Genomic DNA, 18,807 nt, shown 5'->3' with positions numbered 1-18,807 from the left:
ACATAGGTGCTATCTCTGGTAGACTCTATACAATTAGATTCACATGTATCTTTGGTGTATTTAGTTTTCACTGAACAAACAAACAAAAAACCCCTCTGGAAGCTCTCTCCATCACTTTTCTTCACAGATCACCAAGATCCCACTGAATGGCTTAGGCTGTGAACATTTCCAGTCCTGCAGTCAGTGTCTCTCCGCCCCTCCCTTTGTGCAGTGCGGCTGGTGCCACGATAAATGTGTGCAATTAGAGGAATGCCCCACTGGAACATGGACTCAGGAGATCTGTCTGCCTACAATCTATGAGGTAAGAATCTGTCAGCTGTCACGTGTGTTTTTGGTAAACATAATCCCATTAATGAAAAAATTCTAAATTCAATGTATTCATTTAGCTGTGAGACATCAGCCGAAGCACCATCCTTCTCCAAGGTTTTCCTTCGGGGTGGCATTTGGGCGCATCACCCTGAGTCCTGGACCTGAAATATGTGCTTTACACTCACCAAGTAGTTCTCTCCTTGAGCACGTTGCTCTCCCTTAGTGCTCTGTTAATAGAAGAGTGGTGGCTGGTGAGCAACGATGCTCCCCATTTCCTCACCCTGGGTCCTTTTCCCTCCTGACCCATCTGACTCAGTGATTCCTCACCACCAACTTAATCAACCAGGTGCCCGGACATGAGCCTCCACCATGCACAGAGGTCTGCTCATGGCATAACCCAGAATCTTAAGCTGAACCAGGCAAGCTAGGGATGCCAGCCATGATGGGGCAGAGAGGACAGAAGATTTCTTCCTGTCTGGTGTATAGGTGGTGACTTTGTGTCATCACACAGAAGACTAGAGGTTACTTCCCAGGCCAGTGTAGGAGGCAGGTGGACAATGAACACCCACGGATGGGTACGTGCCTTCTCTCAAAGTTTCTGGAAGAACAGTACAGGTACAACTGATGACTAATACTAACATCTATACTCTGTGAGCCATTTCATTCTTTAATTCATTCCAAAAATATTTATTGACCGCATACCATACAGCAGCGCTCTTGTAGACACTAAGGAAAAGTGGTCTGAACAAGAGGAAAGTGCCTCCTCCTATTAGGGAACTTAGCTTCTGGCAGTGAGCTCAGTCATGGCATTGTAGCCACGCTCTCCAACTCTCTGCTGCCTTATTTTTGGTGAAACAGATATTTGGTACTACGAAAATCTCCATGGCAATTTTTTTAAATGTCTCGATCCAAATACGTTTTTGCTTGAAAATAATTCCCTGGTGAGGACCCAGTATGTATTTTCCCTGCTCACATATAGAACAGTTGGACTTTAGTAAATGACTCTTGTGAAAGACTCAAGTTAAAGGTCTCGGTCACCTGGTTCAAGCCCAAGTAAACAAAGTATGCAAGTCAGAACAAGAACCGCCCCCCCAAGCGCATGGCTGTTTTCATTTAGTTACGGTTTGGGGCAAGATTTGTGCAGGGTGACTGGATTTTAAACCAAATCATTTTCTGTTAGGTGAAACACAGTTATTAAGACTTAGCTTGATCATCCAGGGAATAAACTAGAAGATAGTAAGAAAACAAACTTAAATCTATACTGTGGTATTATGTACCCTTTTTTTTTGGTTCAGTATATTTTTAAAACCACGTGCAAATTTATACTTTTTTAAACACAGCCTTGGCAATTTGAGACAGTAGAAATCTGAACTCAGCAATTCCATGAAAGAGATATGGGGAGAGTATATGTGGGGTGTGTGTATGTATGTGTATATACATGCAATTGAATCACAACAATTTCATTTCAAAAACAGCCAAAGTGGTGTTTTAAGTACAGAGCAGGTTGAGAGCCTATACAAAAGGGGACATTTAATTTGACCAATGTACTCCCTTCTGTTACTCATGAAAGCCATATTAAAATGTTTTTTTTAAAACGACTAAATATTTTAGGATTTTCTGGAACCAGAGAATCTCTCTCCCTCTGCTCTCACCTTCCCGAACTCCAACTTTCTGTAGTTGGTGATCTTAAAAGGTTGCATTGCATCGTGCACAAGTCAGTGAGGTTTGGGCTGTATGGTTAGGAGGAAAGTAGTGCAGCTGAGTCCATAAATCCCTTTCGGTTCATAGTTGTTAGGAAGATTTCATGCTGCACTAGACCGTGACATTTAGCATTCTTGCTGCAAAAAATAAGACAGATTATTCATCTATTTCTTATCTGTCTTAAACACTATAGGCACAAAACCCAACTAGCGTATAGTTTCACTTTCCAGTAAATGTGAGTTAACCTGCTTTTCAAGGTACATGATGTTCAGTGGCTGAAATTCTTTGCAATTCCACATAAGAGAGATTTCAGGATTGCAAGCCCGTTATTTTGTTTCAAACATGTTATCTGATCTCATACTTAAAGAGCAATGAGAAATGCTTCAGAAAAGGAAGAGCACTTTCCAATGCATTCTGAATTTATTAAGATAAAATTGTCATATCTTACAGGATTGAATTCGGTCCCAGTGAAACAATAAAATGGTTTATTAATTGATTGGAAGACTCAGATAAGAAGCAACAGTGATATCTTATGGGGTGGGGCGGGGGGAGGGTGTCATTCAGGCTACCACCAATACATTTGTGACTTTTTAACTACTGAAGAGGCAAATTCTAATTTTCCGGGGGGGGGGGGGGGTTATTGTTGTTTTAGCGCTCTCATGTATTATCTTGGTGGGTTTTGAAAATGTGATCGTTTAAATCATTTTCACCTGCAAAAGGGTGCTAGTTGTTTGGTGGCTGTTTCTCCCGTGTCCGGACAGGTGGGAGACCTAGCCTCTGTGGCTTTATGCCGGACACTCATTTCCTTCCCACAGAGTTTCCCTGCCCTTCAGGATAACTCAGAGTTTGCCAGCTCATTGTTGGTTCTATCCGAGGATGTGTTGTCCAAAACCACTTCCTTCCCTTTCCCCTGGAAGAGTGAACATTACCCCATAAGCTAAGGGGGAAATGTTCCAATGCCCTGCTCTAATATCTCAGCCCAGGGAGGAAAGCTGAGTTCAGCTGAACTTTTGAATCTTGACCAACCGACTAGTAAAGGTTTTATAATCTCCATTTCTGTTGCCAGCACACCAACTGAACAACTCTCAGTGTCTTTTCTCAAATCATCACCCAATCCATTTGCCTTATGTAGAAAGTGATGATGTATGTAGAGTGACAGACTTCAATTTTTACATAGAAAGGGGGGAACCTAGGCGGCAGGATCAGGCCAGCATCAGCCTTAGGCAGCTGTCTTCTATGGGAACCTCCTCCTGAAACAAGGGAGAGGCAGCTGTGTGGCTGCCTCAGGCTGAAGAGAGTCTGGGAGGTTTAGATGCCTTGCCCTCTCCTACTGGATTTCTAACATAATAATAAACAGGTATTTTTTTCTCGAGCAGTTCTCATTTGCCTAGACATGGACAAGGTAAGTTTTCATGGACGGCACAAGTGTGTAATGGATTTTATGGATAAAATAGCTATCATAAAAGCATTAAGCTAAGACTTTAAAAGGATTTGGTGGCAAGGGTAAGTTAAGACTTTGGTTTGCGATTGTTTACTTGGGATGTATGGGAATGTTTGCGAATGTGTATTTAGCTAAAACCCTTCTAAATTATGATGGAATTACTTTTAGACTTTTACTAACTGGCCTTTAGCAAACACCTTTACTGGTTTTTGAGTTGCCTCTATGGTGGTGCTATGTTTTCCCACCATTGTACTTTACAGCACAATTTACAATATGTCCCCCCCCCCCAAAAGAGCATTTCCTTTCTCAATTGTGACAAAGCTGCCGAGGAGAAGCTTATTTTTAACTTGGAAATTTGTTTTGTTTTAATAGTTTTAGCCTAAGAACTGTTGTCTTATAGACTTCATAAGCACCTACTGCTATTTTATGTCACAGTTGCCAAAATTTTATTAATGAACTCAAATTTTACTTTCAACACACCAAAAGTAAGCCTGCAATAGAAAAATGAACCTATTTATTTAACACTGAACATGGGGGAGAAAAAAATCAGCCCTAGAAATGAGATGTAAAATAATGCCAAGAGAGATAATTAGAAACATTGCTACAATACAGATCACATTTGGGGCTCTTTCTGGTTTTTGTAATATCTATTTCTAATAGAAATAATATATTGTATGTATTTATTTAAAATTACATCATTTTTTAAAAGCTGGGTGTGTCAACTAACCAGCTGGTATATATTAAATGGTGACCATATTTAAAACCCCAAATCAGTCATAAATATGAATTAACAAGTATAAAGAAATAGATTCATTTATTCCTTTGTTAGTGCTTGGCACACAGTAGATGATTTGTAACGAATGATGAATGAGTGAATGGTAGATATGTACTGAATACCTTCTATGTGTTTGGTATTATGATATCTGCTGAATGCAACACTGGATACCAAGAGGTATTTTTACTATGTGACTTTCTTTCTTCTCTAGGTGGGGAATACCATAGTTCACAAGACTGTAGCAAACACCCAGCTCATACATAGAACAAGACACATATTGATGCTTGACTTCTAGGGCCCATGAAAGATTTTTGATCAGAGTTTGATCAGAGGCCCATGAGTTATAATGAGAGTTACAAGAATGTGAAAGTCTGGACCCAAACTGTCTACTCCACCCTAGAAGATTACCAGATGAATTCACTTCAGAGTGGCCCAAGAAGGCCCTTCATTTCCACCCAGGCTGAATCTGCTCTCTGTCCCATCTCTGGATCTCCTGAAAACAACTTATTTTATCAGCACATCTTAGATAGTTTTAATATTTGTTCCAGCTTCTGTGAAATTTGTGACCCTTTTTCCTGCAGTGAAAATTCCATTTTTTAAGACAGTGGCAGAACAGGGGCGCCTGGGTGGCTCAGTTGGTTAAGCGACTGCCTTTGGCTCAGGTCATGATCCTGGAGTCCCAGGATCGAGTCCCGCATCGGGCTCCCTGCTCGGCAAGGAGTCTGCTTCTCCCTCTGACTCTCCTCCCTCTCATGCTCTCTGTCTCTCATTCTCTCTCTCTCAAATAAATAAATAAAATCTTTTAAAAAAAAAAAAAGACAGTGGCAGAACAGAAAAATTCCAGAGTGAGGATACATGTTGTGTTTGTTTTGCACACAAACAGAAAATAATGTCTTGATGTTGTTTTTTTTTAAGTTCTCGGTTGTCCTTGTAGGTTTTCCCAACTAGTGCACCCTTGGAAGGAGGGACAATGCTGACTGTATGTGGCTGGGACTTCGGATTCAGGAGGAATAATAAATTTGATTTAAAGAAAACCAGAGTTCTCCTTGGAAATGAGAGCTGCACCTTGACCTTGAGTGAGAGCACAACAAATATGTAAGGATCTTTAAATGTTTTTCTGGGGTATGGTTGGAAAACAAGTTGTGTTTTAGAATGAATGCTTATAAAGACTGTCCCAAAAGTCCATGTCTTGAATTAGAAAGAGTCTTGGCCCTCTAACATCCCTTGTGGAACTGTTTTGTTTTTAATCCTATTTACTTATTAGGATTAAAAAAGGAAAAAGGTGACATTACCTAGTTAAAGAAAAGAAGAATCCAGCATCTGGGAGTTTTTCAACAATTTTTGTAACATTTCTTCAGAAGTTGTTGGATAGATTTGAAAGAACAGCACTGGTTGGACTTGCTCCATCTTTAAAGTGTTCAAATATAGAGTCTCCAATGGCTTTTTCTATAAAAATCAGTAAACAGCTCAATAAAGACCCTCTCTTCTAAATTCACTTTCTAAACCTCAGAAATGTAGTAAAGCAGCTCAGTCACATTTTTGAGACTTGTTTCTTTCTTTCTTTCTTTCTTTTTTTTTTTTTTTATGCACTTAAATTTATATTCAGCTGATATTTATTGGTATTATAATATAAGAAGTGTATCTCATTTAGTCATTCATCCCAGGAGATAACAATACTATACTGATTTTACAAAGGTGGTGTCTGAAGTTCAGAAAGGTGGAGTCTAGAGGGACGCCTGGGTAGCTCAGTCAGTTGAGCATTGCCTTCAGCTCAGGTCATGATCCCAGGGTCCTGGGATCGAGTTCCACATGGGGCTCCTTGCTCTCAGGGAGCCTGCTTCTCCCTCTACCTGCCACTCTCCCTGCTTGTGCTCTCGCTGTGACAAATAAATAAATAAATCTTAAAAAAAAAAAGGGTGGAGTGTAGTTTAGCAGAGGCAATCCAGAGAGTAAGAGCTTAACAGGCCTTCAGACTCAACTCTCCTGATCCAAGATGTGTGCTTGTTCCACCATTTCCTCCATGCACCTTCTATCAAATGTAAAATCCCATAATGAATGGAGAATCCAGAAATGTTTAGTTATCATGTAGTAATAAGAACCAAACATTTCAAGTTTTATGGTTGAACCACTTCTATCAAGTGGTTATTTTATACCTTGTAGAATTCCTTCCAAGATCACACAGAGGTATAAATGTACTCATTTACTGAGACCAAAACATCAATTAATGTTGTACTTGTTTAGGCTAATGGGAAAACAAATTCTTTCTAGAAATCTCCCTTGTAAGTTCTTATTCATTGCTTTATATATTAGAGCCTGTAAAAGTAAAACATAATTCATTCTCTTCTTTAAAAAGTTGCTTAACAAAACAAATCACATTTATACTTTTTCAGGACTGTAAGATTATTAATTCAAAAATAATTCTATGGAAAGTCTGTCACAATTTCACTATTTTTAAGGTAATTTAATAAACACATGACACGTGTAACCACAGAAATATACCTGTTGACATATTTTAATGAAGAAATTTAGTTTATAATTAGCCCATTGTTTCATATGGTATTGAAATATTTCTTTATCTTATGTATGCCAAACATTATGCTAACAATTTTAGAGGTTTAGACTTAGATTATTATGAATTTTTCAATTGGTGAGGTCAATATTGATGAGGTTTAACAGTTCCTGTGTTGTCTATGTGAAGTGTAATAGTATAGAAATGGAAATATATGATTTTTAGCCCTAATGCTTACCACAAAACTCTGCTTGCTATTCAGAGTAGCCAGCTCACAATTTACGGTTAATGATCCTCCACATAAAACAGCCAAACCAGAAAATGCCTTTGGATTTGCAACATATTAAACTTTGGGTTTTTTTCAGGCTGAAATGCACAGTTGGTCCTGCAGTGAATGAGCATTTCAATATATCCATAATTATTGCAAATGGTCGAGGGACAGCACAATATAATACCTTTTCCTATGTGGTAAGTTTAAGCACTACTGTTCTCAAGAACTAGGATATTTGTTACTTAATCTATTTAGAGTCATAAAATTAACAAGTTACTTTGTTTTGTTTTGTTTTTATTTCCTATTCAGGATCCTATAATAACAAGTATTTCTCCAAGTTATGGTCCTAAGACTGGTGGCACCTTGCTTACTTTAACTGGAAAGTACCTAAACAGTGGGAATTCTAGACACATTTCAATTGGTGGGAAAACATGTACTTTAAAAAGGTGTTGTAAATTTATTTTTTGTTGCATCAGTCAAGTAGGATTAGTATCTATACCTAACAAATCAAGAAAAGATTGTTCTTTTTGTGTGTGTGTGGAGGAAAATCAAGATGTATATTATTTACTCCCCTACGGACAAAACTTCCTCCTTCCTATATCCATCTACCCTTTTGCTGCTTTTTCTACCCTTCCCTTATGTTTATTAATTCCACTTTTTAAGTTTCATCTTCCCATCTACCTTCTCTAATGTTACATCTAGTATCCTGGCTATGCTGTGAGCTGTGAGATCTGGTAATTGACAATAAATTAAACATTTCCAACAAGATTTACAATTAGGCTAAATCACTTTGGGGATGTAAGAAACATGGGGAAGATTGGGTCTAGAGGGAAGTTAAGTTTCTGATTCTTAGAGGTGAAAGAGCTCAGTTTAATCAAGTACCAAAAAGATACTTTAAAAATTGCTTAAAATCCCAAAGTTTTGAAGTCATAGATGGCTTGTCTACAACAAGACTAAGTTTGGGATCCAGTCAAATGTAAATAGGCTACATTAGAAAGCGCTTTTTTCTAAACACATCTGGAAATTCTCATTTAGGAGCCACTGAGTGATATACTTTTGATTTATGCATATAATTCTAAAATATGTGTATCTAATAGCTAAGGTCAGTTTTCTTAATTTTTTTGTTCAGTGTGTCAGATAGTATTCTCGAATGTTATACTCCAGCTCAAACCACTCCAACTGAGTTTCCTATTAAATTGAAAATTGACTTAGCCAACCGAGAGATGAACAGCTTCAGTTACCAGGAAGACCCCATTGTCTATGCAATTCATCCAACCAGATCTTTTATTAGGTAAGTAAAAGCTTCTGATGGGTATAAGAAAATAATGAACATAAGAATGATGTGTCTGTCAAATAGTCAAGAGGAATTGCAGTTTTATCTCTAGCTTTAATGCTGTTGCATTTCTTTTAAAAACCGCCTTTCTAATTCAGGAGTGAAAACTACATTCAGGTTCTGAGTACAATTTGACTTTATCATTGCTAGGTTCATGCCAAGAAACATTTTATCCTACTCTATTACATTTTAAATGGATTTCAGTGCAACAGTTTAATGTGGCACCATAGTATTTATGCACTTATATTATGTACACGTTAAGTCTGTACTAACTTTAGTGGCCGAAAGTGGAATTACCTTTTTTCCCTCCATTCTTCAGTGTATTTTTGCTCTGCCTGCTTTAGACACAGCTTTTCCCCATATCAGACTCCCTTTGAATCAGTATTTCATTGTGCCCAGTTCAGTCTGCCTTGTTTCCATTAATTCTAACAGTAGTTAAGTTCATTTTACTTGGATTTTTTTAAAAGAGAAAAAAAATGTTTCTTTTGCATATTTTGTGAGTAAAAAAAAAATACATTTCTTCAACTTACAAAATAGGAATTTTAAAACATATTTCCAAGTTCAATAAGTTGTTTCCAAAGAAGAGTTACCACTGAACTTCCATTTGACTTGGCTTTGACTATAAATTGCAGTCACTACATGTGATGTAATTTAACTTCTTTCTTAAAATACTTGGTAGAAAAAGGACCTCTCCATATTGCTGTTTTTCTATTTTATTTTGCCAGTGGTGGGAGCACAATAACAGCTGTTGGGAAAAACCTGCATTCAGTTAGTGTCCTGAGGATGGTCATAAATGTACAGGAAGCAAGAAGGAATTTTACAGTGGTAAGTCCTTTGAGAGATAGTTGTACTTAAGACCCTGCATCTCTGCCTTTACCACTGGCTTTCAGGGTACATAGGACATTTGGGGTTTGCTTTTAATTTTGCTAGTTACCTTCCTTGCAGCACAGATCAAGTAGTATATTTTATACAATAACTAAAATTATCTTGCCTCAGGCTAACATTATAAAATGCACACACACACACACACAAAATGCTAGACACAAAAGATGATTACCAACTTGAGGCAGTGTTTTTAAAGATAGTCGGTACAGATAGAAACTACATCATTCCCTGTCTTAGTTGAGGATCCTATAACAAAAATACCATGGACTGGGTGGCTTAAACAACAAACATTTATTTCTCGCAGTTCTGAAGGCTGGGAAGTGTAAGATCAAGGTGCCAGCAGATCCAGGTGTCTGGTGAGGGTACTGTTTCTGGTTTGCAGAAGACCACCTTCCCTCATTGTATCCTCACATGGCAGAAAGAAAAAGAGGAAGCAAGCTCTCTTGTGTCTCTTCTTATTTTTTTGTTAAAGATTTATTTACTTATTCATTTGAGAGAGAGCACTTGCGCATGAGCAGGGGGAGGGGAAGGAGGAAGAAGGAGGGGCAGAGGGGGAGGGCAATCCCTGCTAAGTGGGGAGCCCAATACAGGCTCAATCCCAGGACCCTGGGATCATGACCTGAGCCAAAGTCAGATGCTTAACCGACTGAGCCATCCAGGCGCCCCTTGAATCTCTTCTTATAAGGGCACTAACTCCTTCATAAGAACTCCACTCTCATAACCTCATTACCTTCCCAAGGCCCCATCTCCCACCATCATGCTGAGGATTAGGATTACAACATGTGATTTAGGGAGGGGCACAAACATTCAGTCCATAGAATTCCTCTCTTCCTTTTTTTAATGCACCAAAGAACATTGCCCTTTTGCTCTAATCTTGCAACAGCATCTTTGTCTTTCTAAGTGGCAGGCACACATACGTTCTTACATCCCGGTGTAAGAACGGTGTTGTTACTGTTCTTCTTGTCCCTTTGTTAGCATATTATCAAGTAATGAGAAAGAGCATTAGAAGACTGATGTCCTGGAGTGTATGTTTGGTATTTCTCCACCTTCCCTTCTTTTATTTGCAAAGTCAATCAAAATTAAATGAAGGCGTCCTTAAAAGTGATTGATCTAACAATTTATATAGATCACATTGAAATGATAGTTTTAGTTTAGACTTTAGGAAGGTTGGAGTTATTTACAAGGATTTCATATTTTTGTTGATGTTTTTCTCTAATATAAAATACCATAATCTAGTTGGACTTGTGCACTCAACTAAAAATGAAAGTTCTAAGTACCCACCCCCCCCAAAGCAGGGTCTTGATTGGGCAGGTGACAGATTGAATTACAGCACTTTCTTTTAGATTCTCCATCCAATATTTCTTGAAGACTAAGGCCACAGTGTTCTTTAATTACAAAAACCAATTTGGGGCTAAAAATGTCAAGCCAAATCACCAAACAATAAGGTCATCTCCAATGAGATTTCTCTTGACCTTCTCAATCAGCCACATTGCATCACCTCTAAAGAGTATTATTAGATTTTTATCATATTCCTGAGAGATTGTACTCCAGGGAGTCACCGTATGAAGTAGAGAGCTTTAAAACCAATCCCTGCACATGGCCACAAATAAAGTTAGAATACCACTGCTATTAATTTAAAGAGCATCACTTCTCCACAGCCAAACAGAACAATTTTTCATTAACCAAATAAGAATACCCTTTTTGGTGTTGGCATGTGACTCTTTAGAAATCTGAGGAATTATTAGTTTATCTAATTCTCGCTGAGCCTAGGTTTTAAAATTAATAGCTAAATTTCCTTCTCCCTCACCAGCATTATAATGACATGTAGATGCCTTTTGGCTTTATTCATTCATTTGTAATCAAACATTTATTTAAAAACCTCCTAGATGTGAGACATAAGAGTTCCATAACCCAAGGAAGATTCAAACAATGATAGAAGATAAAAATCTTATCTCTACATATCTGGAAATGTAAACTTCTCTTGTTTTAGCCACAAACTTAATATCACAATAGAAGTATGCATTAGAATTGGGCAAGAATGAAGAATTCTATTTGACTATTGTTTGTGAGAACTACCTCATAAAGAAATGTGTGTTCCTTCCACGTTCCTTGGTGCTTACAGAATTTGAAGCTGACCATGATGAATTGAACCCATTTATTATTTAACAAATAAAAACTCTTGGCCAGGTCTGATTTAGATATACTGATCCAGCCATGATAACTTTTAAGTCCAGCAAACTCTAAACTTTTAAAATAAAAATACTAAAAAAATAATAAAATAAAAATACACCATCTTAACAAAATTAATATTAATTAATACACATGATGGCCCATAAGCCAGCAGTTTATTGTATAGTTTTCAAATTTCTTATTGTTAATAAAGAATTATTGTACTCACAATAAAACTGTTCATTTCCATTTTTCAAGATGATAATAAATAGCTTTTGGCATTATAATATGAATTTTATATAAAACTAATATTTTATTTATATTATATCTATGTATCTGTTTTCTTTATCTGCTTACAACATGCATTTTAAAATGTAGGATAAGGTTTTAAATTATTTTTAGAAGAAAATATCAAATACCCAATTTTGCTTGTGCTTTTTATGTATATCCTGAGTCCTTTTTCTATTGTGGGCATAAGTAATTGTTTTATCTCCAGCTCTACTTGTCAAAGAAAAGGAAATCTAAGGATGTTGTTGCTTGTTTGTCTTTTCCTTGGGGGAAAAAATGCAACCATTTAACCTTAAATGTGCCACTTTGTGTTGCTGGTTTAGTCTAAGCACAATCAAGAGGAAACCACATTTTCCAAACTTCCATACATCAGAATTCCAAAGGGGAAGATTTGAAATGAGAGATAAAAGCACATGAAATAATAATAGCAGACCCTTTGTAAAATAGCGTAAGAAAAGATCTACCGATATAGAATATAGAGTGAGCAAGAAGCCATAGAGTGTGGGAGTTAAGGCAGTGAATTCAAGCCAATGGCCTAGGATTATGTTCCCTACTCTGCCATTCAGAGCTGTGACCTGGTCTGATGACATTAGCTCAAAAAGCTTAGTTTCTTCATCTGTAAAATGTGGGTAAAATCGTAGCACCTATCTCTTAGGACTGTTGTGAGGATGAAATGAGACCAGCCTATAAAGTATTTTGCACAGAACCTGGCACTCAGAAGCTGATAGCCTGAAACACACTAACAAGATGACCTGACTACAGAGCTACTTACGATGTCATCAGTATGGTGCTCGGTAGTTGGCAAAGCACTTACCATGCGGTACCACACACTGTGAATAACATTTTAATCTTAATTCGGGATTGAGGACACTGAGTCTCCTACTAAGGGCTTCGCGTGGATTCTCACAACTTATTTTAAAGGTACGATGTGAATCAAGGACTTCTAACCACACAAAGTCCAGCTCTCATTCTGCCCTTGGTATTTCATACACAAAGAGACAGTCCCTCCAGGTGACTGTCCTGTTATCTTAAGGAAAATAACAGTGATGGAGGGACAGCCAGCTTCAGTTTGACCAGTATAGCTTATTCCAGGCCAGTGAAGCTCCGTGTTCCTTTAAAGATTGTGTTGTTTGGATGATTTTGCATCTATCATGTTACCAGAAATGTGTTCTTCAACATTAGTAAATTAAATGCAGATTTTTTTCAAAAATTATATATTTTTAATTGTCTAAAACAGTGAACTGTGGAAGTTGCTGTTGATGTTGTCAAGCTATCTTCTGTCTAAAGTGGATAATTGTGTCTTACTATAGGCATGTCAACATCGCTCTAGCTCAGAGATAATCTGCTGTACAACTCCTTCACTGCAACAGCTGAATCTGCACCTCCCTCTGAAAACCAAAGCCTTTTTCATGTTAGATGGGATCCATTCCAAATACTTTGATCTCATTTATGTACATAATCCCGTGTTTAAGCCTTTTGAAAAGCCAGTGATGATCTCAATAGGCAATGAAAATGTACTAGAAATTAAGGTAAGAAATGCTTAAAAATGCTCTCTGAAATCATCACTTGAACTTAATTGACTTCATAGCTGTATGAATAGAACTGTTGTACTGGGTCATTATCTTACACTACATCAGCAAATATCTAAGCTCTGAAAAACAAATCTTTTTGGCCTAGACTAAAAGTTAAGTATAATCATGGACTTCTTTTTAATGAAGCATTTAAAAATTCTTGTGTGTGTATTAATAAGTAGCAAATGTGGGACACAATCTATTAAATAGGCTGCCTGTAATGCATTATCCTCCTGCTGTTATACATTTCCCTGGACACCTAAATGTGCTCGTTATAAGATAAAAGGTAAGAACCATGAAAGTAAACGCATCAGTTGTAGTTCTGTACTTCCGTGAAATACTTGGAATTTTGTATCTGAGTATGGTCATCTCTAAGCTGATTTCTAAATGGAGCTGGATTTCCTCTACTGTAGGAATATAGCAGCCTCTAAATGTAATTCAATTGGAGAAACAAATTATCTTTTCTAACCCAGCCTGTTGCAAACAAAGAACACTATAAAACACAGAGAGGTTAAGTGGTTTGACAAGTGTTGGAACAGTGGCAAAACAAAGACTAGAGTACAGCTCTCTTACATCACTTCAGTCATCTTTACTTCAAGTAGTAATAAAATGGCAAAATGATCAAGACTTTATTGGTAGCCCCAGTCACTAGAAACAGCAAAATACTTACCCTTCACCATGTTGTTTTAGACATTCAGAATTTTTCCCCTGAAAGATAGCCTGGATGCCAATATGAACAAATACAAAGTAATAGGATAGTCCTTTTTTAGATATAAGTTCCTGTAGATCCTCTCCATCTAAGTAACAGTACATTTCTACTGAAGTTTTTCTGCTTTTTCAACAAGATTTTATCTACAGCCAAATTCATGCACACGTTCATACTCATATAAGTTTACTAACCTCGAATTGTGTTTTGTACAATAATTAAGCAAGCCCAGCATGAAATTAAATGGAAGCCTGCTTCAGTGAACAGCATGTTTACCACAGCAAAGTTCTTTCATCTGCTACTTTAATTAGTTTTAGAAAAGGAGAAAGAGCTTTTATCACTTCTTTTTTTTTTTCAATAAAACTAATCTAGTGTGACCTTTTGCTTTCAACAATTACTGTGTTTGCCATTTGAAAGATTCCATTTGGTTTTTCTTGATGAAAACAAAGGTTTATTTGCAAATATTTTTATGCCCAAACTCTATTTTTCTGTTCCTCTACCTCTGATGGAAGGATTAGAAATAAATGGTTCTTTATCTACCCTTCCAAGCAGTCTTATATAGAAGAGAAAACTTCTTTTTCTGTAAATTAAATACCCATTATTCAATGTCCTACAAAATTGTTGGACCTAGAAAAACATGATTTGACATCATCCTTAGCCTTTCAGTGCTGTTCCCAACATGGCCCAAGGGGTCTCTGGAAATAGACACAAAACACTTTCTTTTTTTCCTCTACATACAAAATGACTCTTTTCTCTAACAAGGATATAACATCTGTCATCTCACAGAGTGGCAGTTTGGGGAGAAAAAGGATGATTTAGAGGGATTATTTTGGTATCATCATTCAATCTCCCATAGTCCATTTGCTTTATATATAAGAGGAAATATAAGGTGTAAGGAAAGATTGTGTGACAGCTCTTTAACCCTTTATCAGTTTCTAAAGTGGATCACATTAAAACCTCTGTCTCTCTTGGGACAGAAACAAAGGAAAGCAAAGCATGAGAAAAGAAAAGAAAGAAAAGGCCTCTTCCAGACATGCAGTGGACTGTTTTTATCAAAAGAAAGGATGCCATTTTATTTCATGTTGTGCTTGTCCAATTACGGTTCAAAACATGAGTGTGAAGTAGGTTGTATTCCATCAGTGAAAGCTATGGAGAGAATTATGTGTTTAGAGAGAGAGTTGCTCCTTATTGCCAGGAGGAGTTCATGGTCCTCAAGCAGCCATGCATACAGGAATTCCCTGGCTAAAAAGAGATTGTGAGGGGCACCTCAGTGGCTCAGTCGTTAAGCGTCTGCCTTAGGCTCAGGTCATGATCCCAGGGTCCTGGGATCGAGCCCCGCATCGGGTTCCCTGCCCCGCGGGAAGCCTGCTTCTCCCTCTCCCACTCCCCCTGCTTGTGTTCCCTCTCTCGCTGTGTCTCTCTCTCTGTCAAATAAATAAAATCTTTAAAATAAAAATAAAATAAAATAAAATAGAGATTGTGATAGTCTCCAGCCCTAGTTGCGAGAATTGCCTCAGTCAGCAGTATACCATGACCAAGAGGGTCAGCCAAGTTTGGATCAAGAGAATGTAAAAGAGACCAAGGATCAATCATTCCTCAGAATGAACCAGAAATCCCATCGATGTGGGAGGTAGTTTATGGCCAAGGTTCCAAGTTAGTCAGGACCAATTGTGGATAGTGGTCATCAAAAATAGACATCTCCTTTGGAGTACACATCAGGGCACCATGTTTATGTCAACAGCAGCTCACATTTTTGTGGAAGATTAGTTAACATAGTACTTTTTTTTTTTTTTAAGATTTTATTTATTTATGTGGGACTCGATCCCAGGACCCTGGGATCATGACCTGAGCCGAAGGCAGATGCTTAACGACTGAGCCACCCAGGCGCCCAATATAGTACTTTGATATATATTATTTTGTTTCAGACTCAGACCTGTGCAGTTTAGAGGTCCAGTAATGATTATCCCCACTTACAGATAAGTAAACATAGGTTTAGAAAGCTTAGGTGATTTGTCTTTTCCCTAATTATCTTATTATGTGACTTTCTGTGCATGAGCATATTTTATGGAAAGTAGAGAAGTACAATATGTAATGCTGTAACAAAGACTGCCTGACACTGACCTGGTGATTTATGTTATTTTGGAGCAAATTTATGTATATGGTCATAGAGATGCTTCAGAGGTCCAGTCTGGAGAAGTCAGCTAAACCAGGAAAAGGGGACGGGAAGATCAGCAGTTTCACAGTGCCCCAACTAACCAATGAAGAAACCATTTTAATTTTAGTTCATGCAGCTTTTCCCAAATTACCAGGAAATTTCTGCAAATGCCTATTAACATCCTGTGGAAATCAGTTTTGAAGGCTTCTGTGAAGGTTCTTTTGCCTACTCTCTAAACTGAGGGGCTCCTATCCTCTGGAGGAAGTATAAATCTCCCCCTCCTGACCCTATCACCACCAGCTCGCTGACTTTCTGCTTGCCAACCTCCCTGGACTGTTGCCTCTCTGGGTCCTCTGCCAACTTGCACCTCACTGCTCTAGCTGCTTTCCAACTCAATCTTGTGGCCACCTGGATATATGAAATCTTGTAAGATCCCTCCCTCTACATATAATGCTATTTTTGAATTTCTACCTACTGCCACCATCCACTGTGTTCTGTAACCAGCTCAGACATGGGTCCCCAGGTCTGAATCCTAGATAGAAACACTGTGTCACACCTGGCCAGAGTTGGAGATGAAAGGAATAAGGGACATCCTAACATAACACATTAGGAGTAATAAGTTTTCACTTTAGAAATATATTTATTGGGGCGCCTGGCTGGCTCAGTCATTAAGCATCTGCCTTCAGCTCAGGTCATGATCCAGGGGTCCTGGGATCGAGCCCCACATTGGGCTCCCTGCTCGGTGGGAAGCCTGCTTCTCCCTCTCTTGCTCCCCCTGCTTGTGTTCCCCTCTCGCTGTGTATCTCTCTGTCAAATAAATAAATAAAATCTTTTTTAAAAAAAAGAAAAGAAATATATTTATTTTAATAGTATAGTGAAAAGAAAAACCTCTGTTCGTCTTTATCTTCTCAGTAACTAGAATTGTGTCTAACACACAGTAGATCAAATGGAATTTGATTTGCTTCATGACCTAGTCCCTTCTTGAACCTTAGTTCTGAATGTGTAAAGCTGGAATGACAATAATACCAACCCAGGGGGGAGGAGGGGGCTGTCTTTACAAGACAAAATGAGATAATTATAATTCTAAATTGCTCTATGTGTGCAGGGGATTAAAGACCAGAAAGTTTTTTCTGTGCTGCTTTATTTAAAAGAGCATATTACCATTTTAATGACTGAAGAACTGAGCCAATTTTTATGTTCTTCTATTTAATAATAGTTAATATTAAATAATAAAAAGTAAATTTAAAAAGTTCTAAACACATGCATTTTTCCCACAACTCCATAAAGATATGTTTATTCTTTTTTTAAGATTATTTATTTGTCAGAGAGATAGAGCTAGTGAGCACAAGCAGGGAGAGTGGCAGGCAGAGGGAGAAGCAGGCTCCCCACTGAACAAGGAGCCCGATGTGGGACTTGATCCCAGGACCCTGGGATCATGACCTGAGCTGAAGGCAGATGTTAAATGGAATGAGCCACCCAGGCATCCCAAGATATGTTTATTTTAAATGACAAAAAGTACCCTATATTGATTTTTTTTTTTTTCTGACTTGGACCCCTCTGCATATAATAGTGGATGGCCAGTATCCCTTTTGTGACATCTTGGATAGTAGACTTTTATTAAAACAATTACACATACAAAGCTGATAGTAATTACTTACATGTCATCATTTATTGTATGTTCCCTACTAGGCACAGTTGAAAAGGGGTTCAATGTTAGCTGAGTGGTCTCTTTTTGCTTTAGAGAAGCCTTTATGCAACATCCAAGGAGACCTGTGCCTAAAAGAAGGAGTATTGGAAGTGCAAATGCAGTATGTTCATCCCTCCCCCCAGCCTTCATTATCCTCTAAGCAAGCAAGACACATTTTAGTCATTCCCTCATAGATCAAGCCCTGCGGCTCTTTAATCTCTTTTCTTTGTCATTCCCTGAATTCCCTCCAATATGTGAGTGCGTGCCTTACCCCTCCTCAGACCTAACCAACAAGTTGTCATTTGAAACCCCAAAGTGACCTGTTAGATTTATGTGCTTTTACGTTGAATTGCCCTGTGTGGCTGACCTGGTTCAATGGCATACACATACTGCCTCTAGAAATACCTAGAAAATAGAAGGATAGGGTTTGTCTCTATCCATTTTTTTCTTAGACTCCAGATTCATGTTAGAAAGAAGTATTTTCTTCTAGCTTCTTTCCCCAGAATGATTTCTGACCTACCAATCTGTTGAAATCCATGTAAGACAATGTATATAAAAGCAGTTTGCCAAGTACTAAAGATCACATAAAACAAAGTAGCAGTACTATAGTTATTACTGGCTGCTCTTTGTCCATAAGTAAAATAGTAATATGTTTTTATATATTATCCTTTTAACTTTTAATAAATAACTGTGCTCATTAAGTCTGTTTTTTTTTTTTTAAGATTTTGTTTATTTATTTGACAGAGAGAGACACAGCAAGAGAGGGAACACAAGCAGGGGGAGTGGGAGAGGGAGAATCAGGCTTTCTGCTGAGCGGGGAGCCCGATGCAGGGCTCCATCCCAGGACCCTGGGATCATGACCTGAGCCGAAGGCAGACGCTTAACGACTGAGCCACCCAGGCGCCCCTGTACTCATTAAGTCTTGATATGAGAAGTTGTGCCTACATTTTCACTTCTTTCCCAAGGCTAATTATTGGTTTCTTCAACAAAATGTTGATATTCTTTAA

General features: G+C 38.0%; 1 protein-coding gene across 3 annotated transcripts in view; it reads left to right on the top strand.

Annotated features, from left to right (window-relative positions):
- Nucleotides 1–18,807, top strand: part of MET (MET proto-oncogene, receptor tyrosine kinase) — a 116,611-nt gene that overhangs the window by 70,348 nt on the left and 27,456 nt on the right. For all 3 annotated transcript variants that reach the window (XM_045864368.3, XM_064575027.1, XM_045864367.3), the window contains 7 exons: nucleotides 128–301; nucleotides 5,161–5,321; nucleotides 7,101–7,203; nucleotides 7,316–7,452; nucleotides 8,136–8,297; nucleotides 9,065–9,164; nucleotides 12,992–13,210. In XM_045864368.3, coding sequence (XP_045720324.1) covers nucleotides 128–301; nucleotides 5,161–5,321; nucleotides 7,101–7,203; nucleotides 7,316–7,452; nucleotides 8,136–8,297; nucleotides 9,065–9,164; nucleotides 12,992–13,210 — 1,056 coding nt within the window. The remainder of the gene's footprint in view (nucleotides 1–127; nucleotides 302–5,160; nucleotides 5,322–7,100; nucleotides 7,204–7,315; nucleotides 7,453–8,135; nucleotides 8,298–9,064; nucleotides 9,165–12,991; nucleotides 13,211–18,807) is intronic.

Source organism: Mirounga angustirostris, unplaced genomic scaffold (genome assembly GCF_029215605.1).
Source record: "Mirounga angustirostris isolate CCGP_5_RB_7025 unplaced genomic scaffold, mMirAng1.0.hap1 SCAF_12, whole genome shotgun sequence".
Classification (NCBI taxonomy): Eukaryota; Metazoa; Chordata; class Mammalia; order Carnivora; family Phocidae; genus Mirounga; species Mirounga angustirostris.
This window is presented reverse-complemented; position numbering and strand designations above follow the sequence as displayed.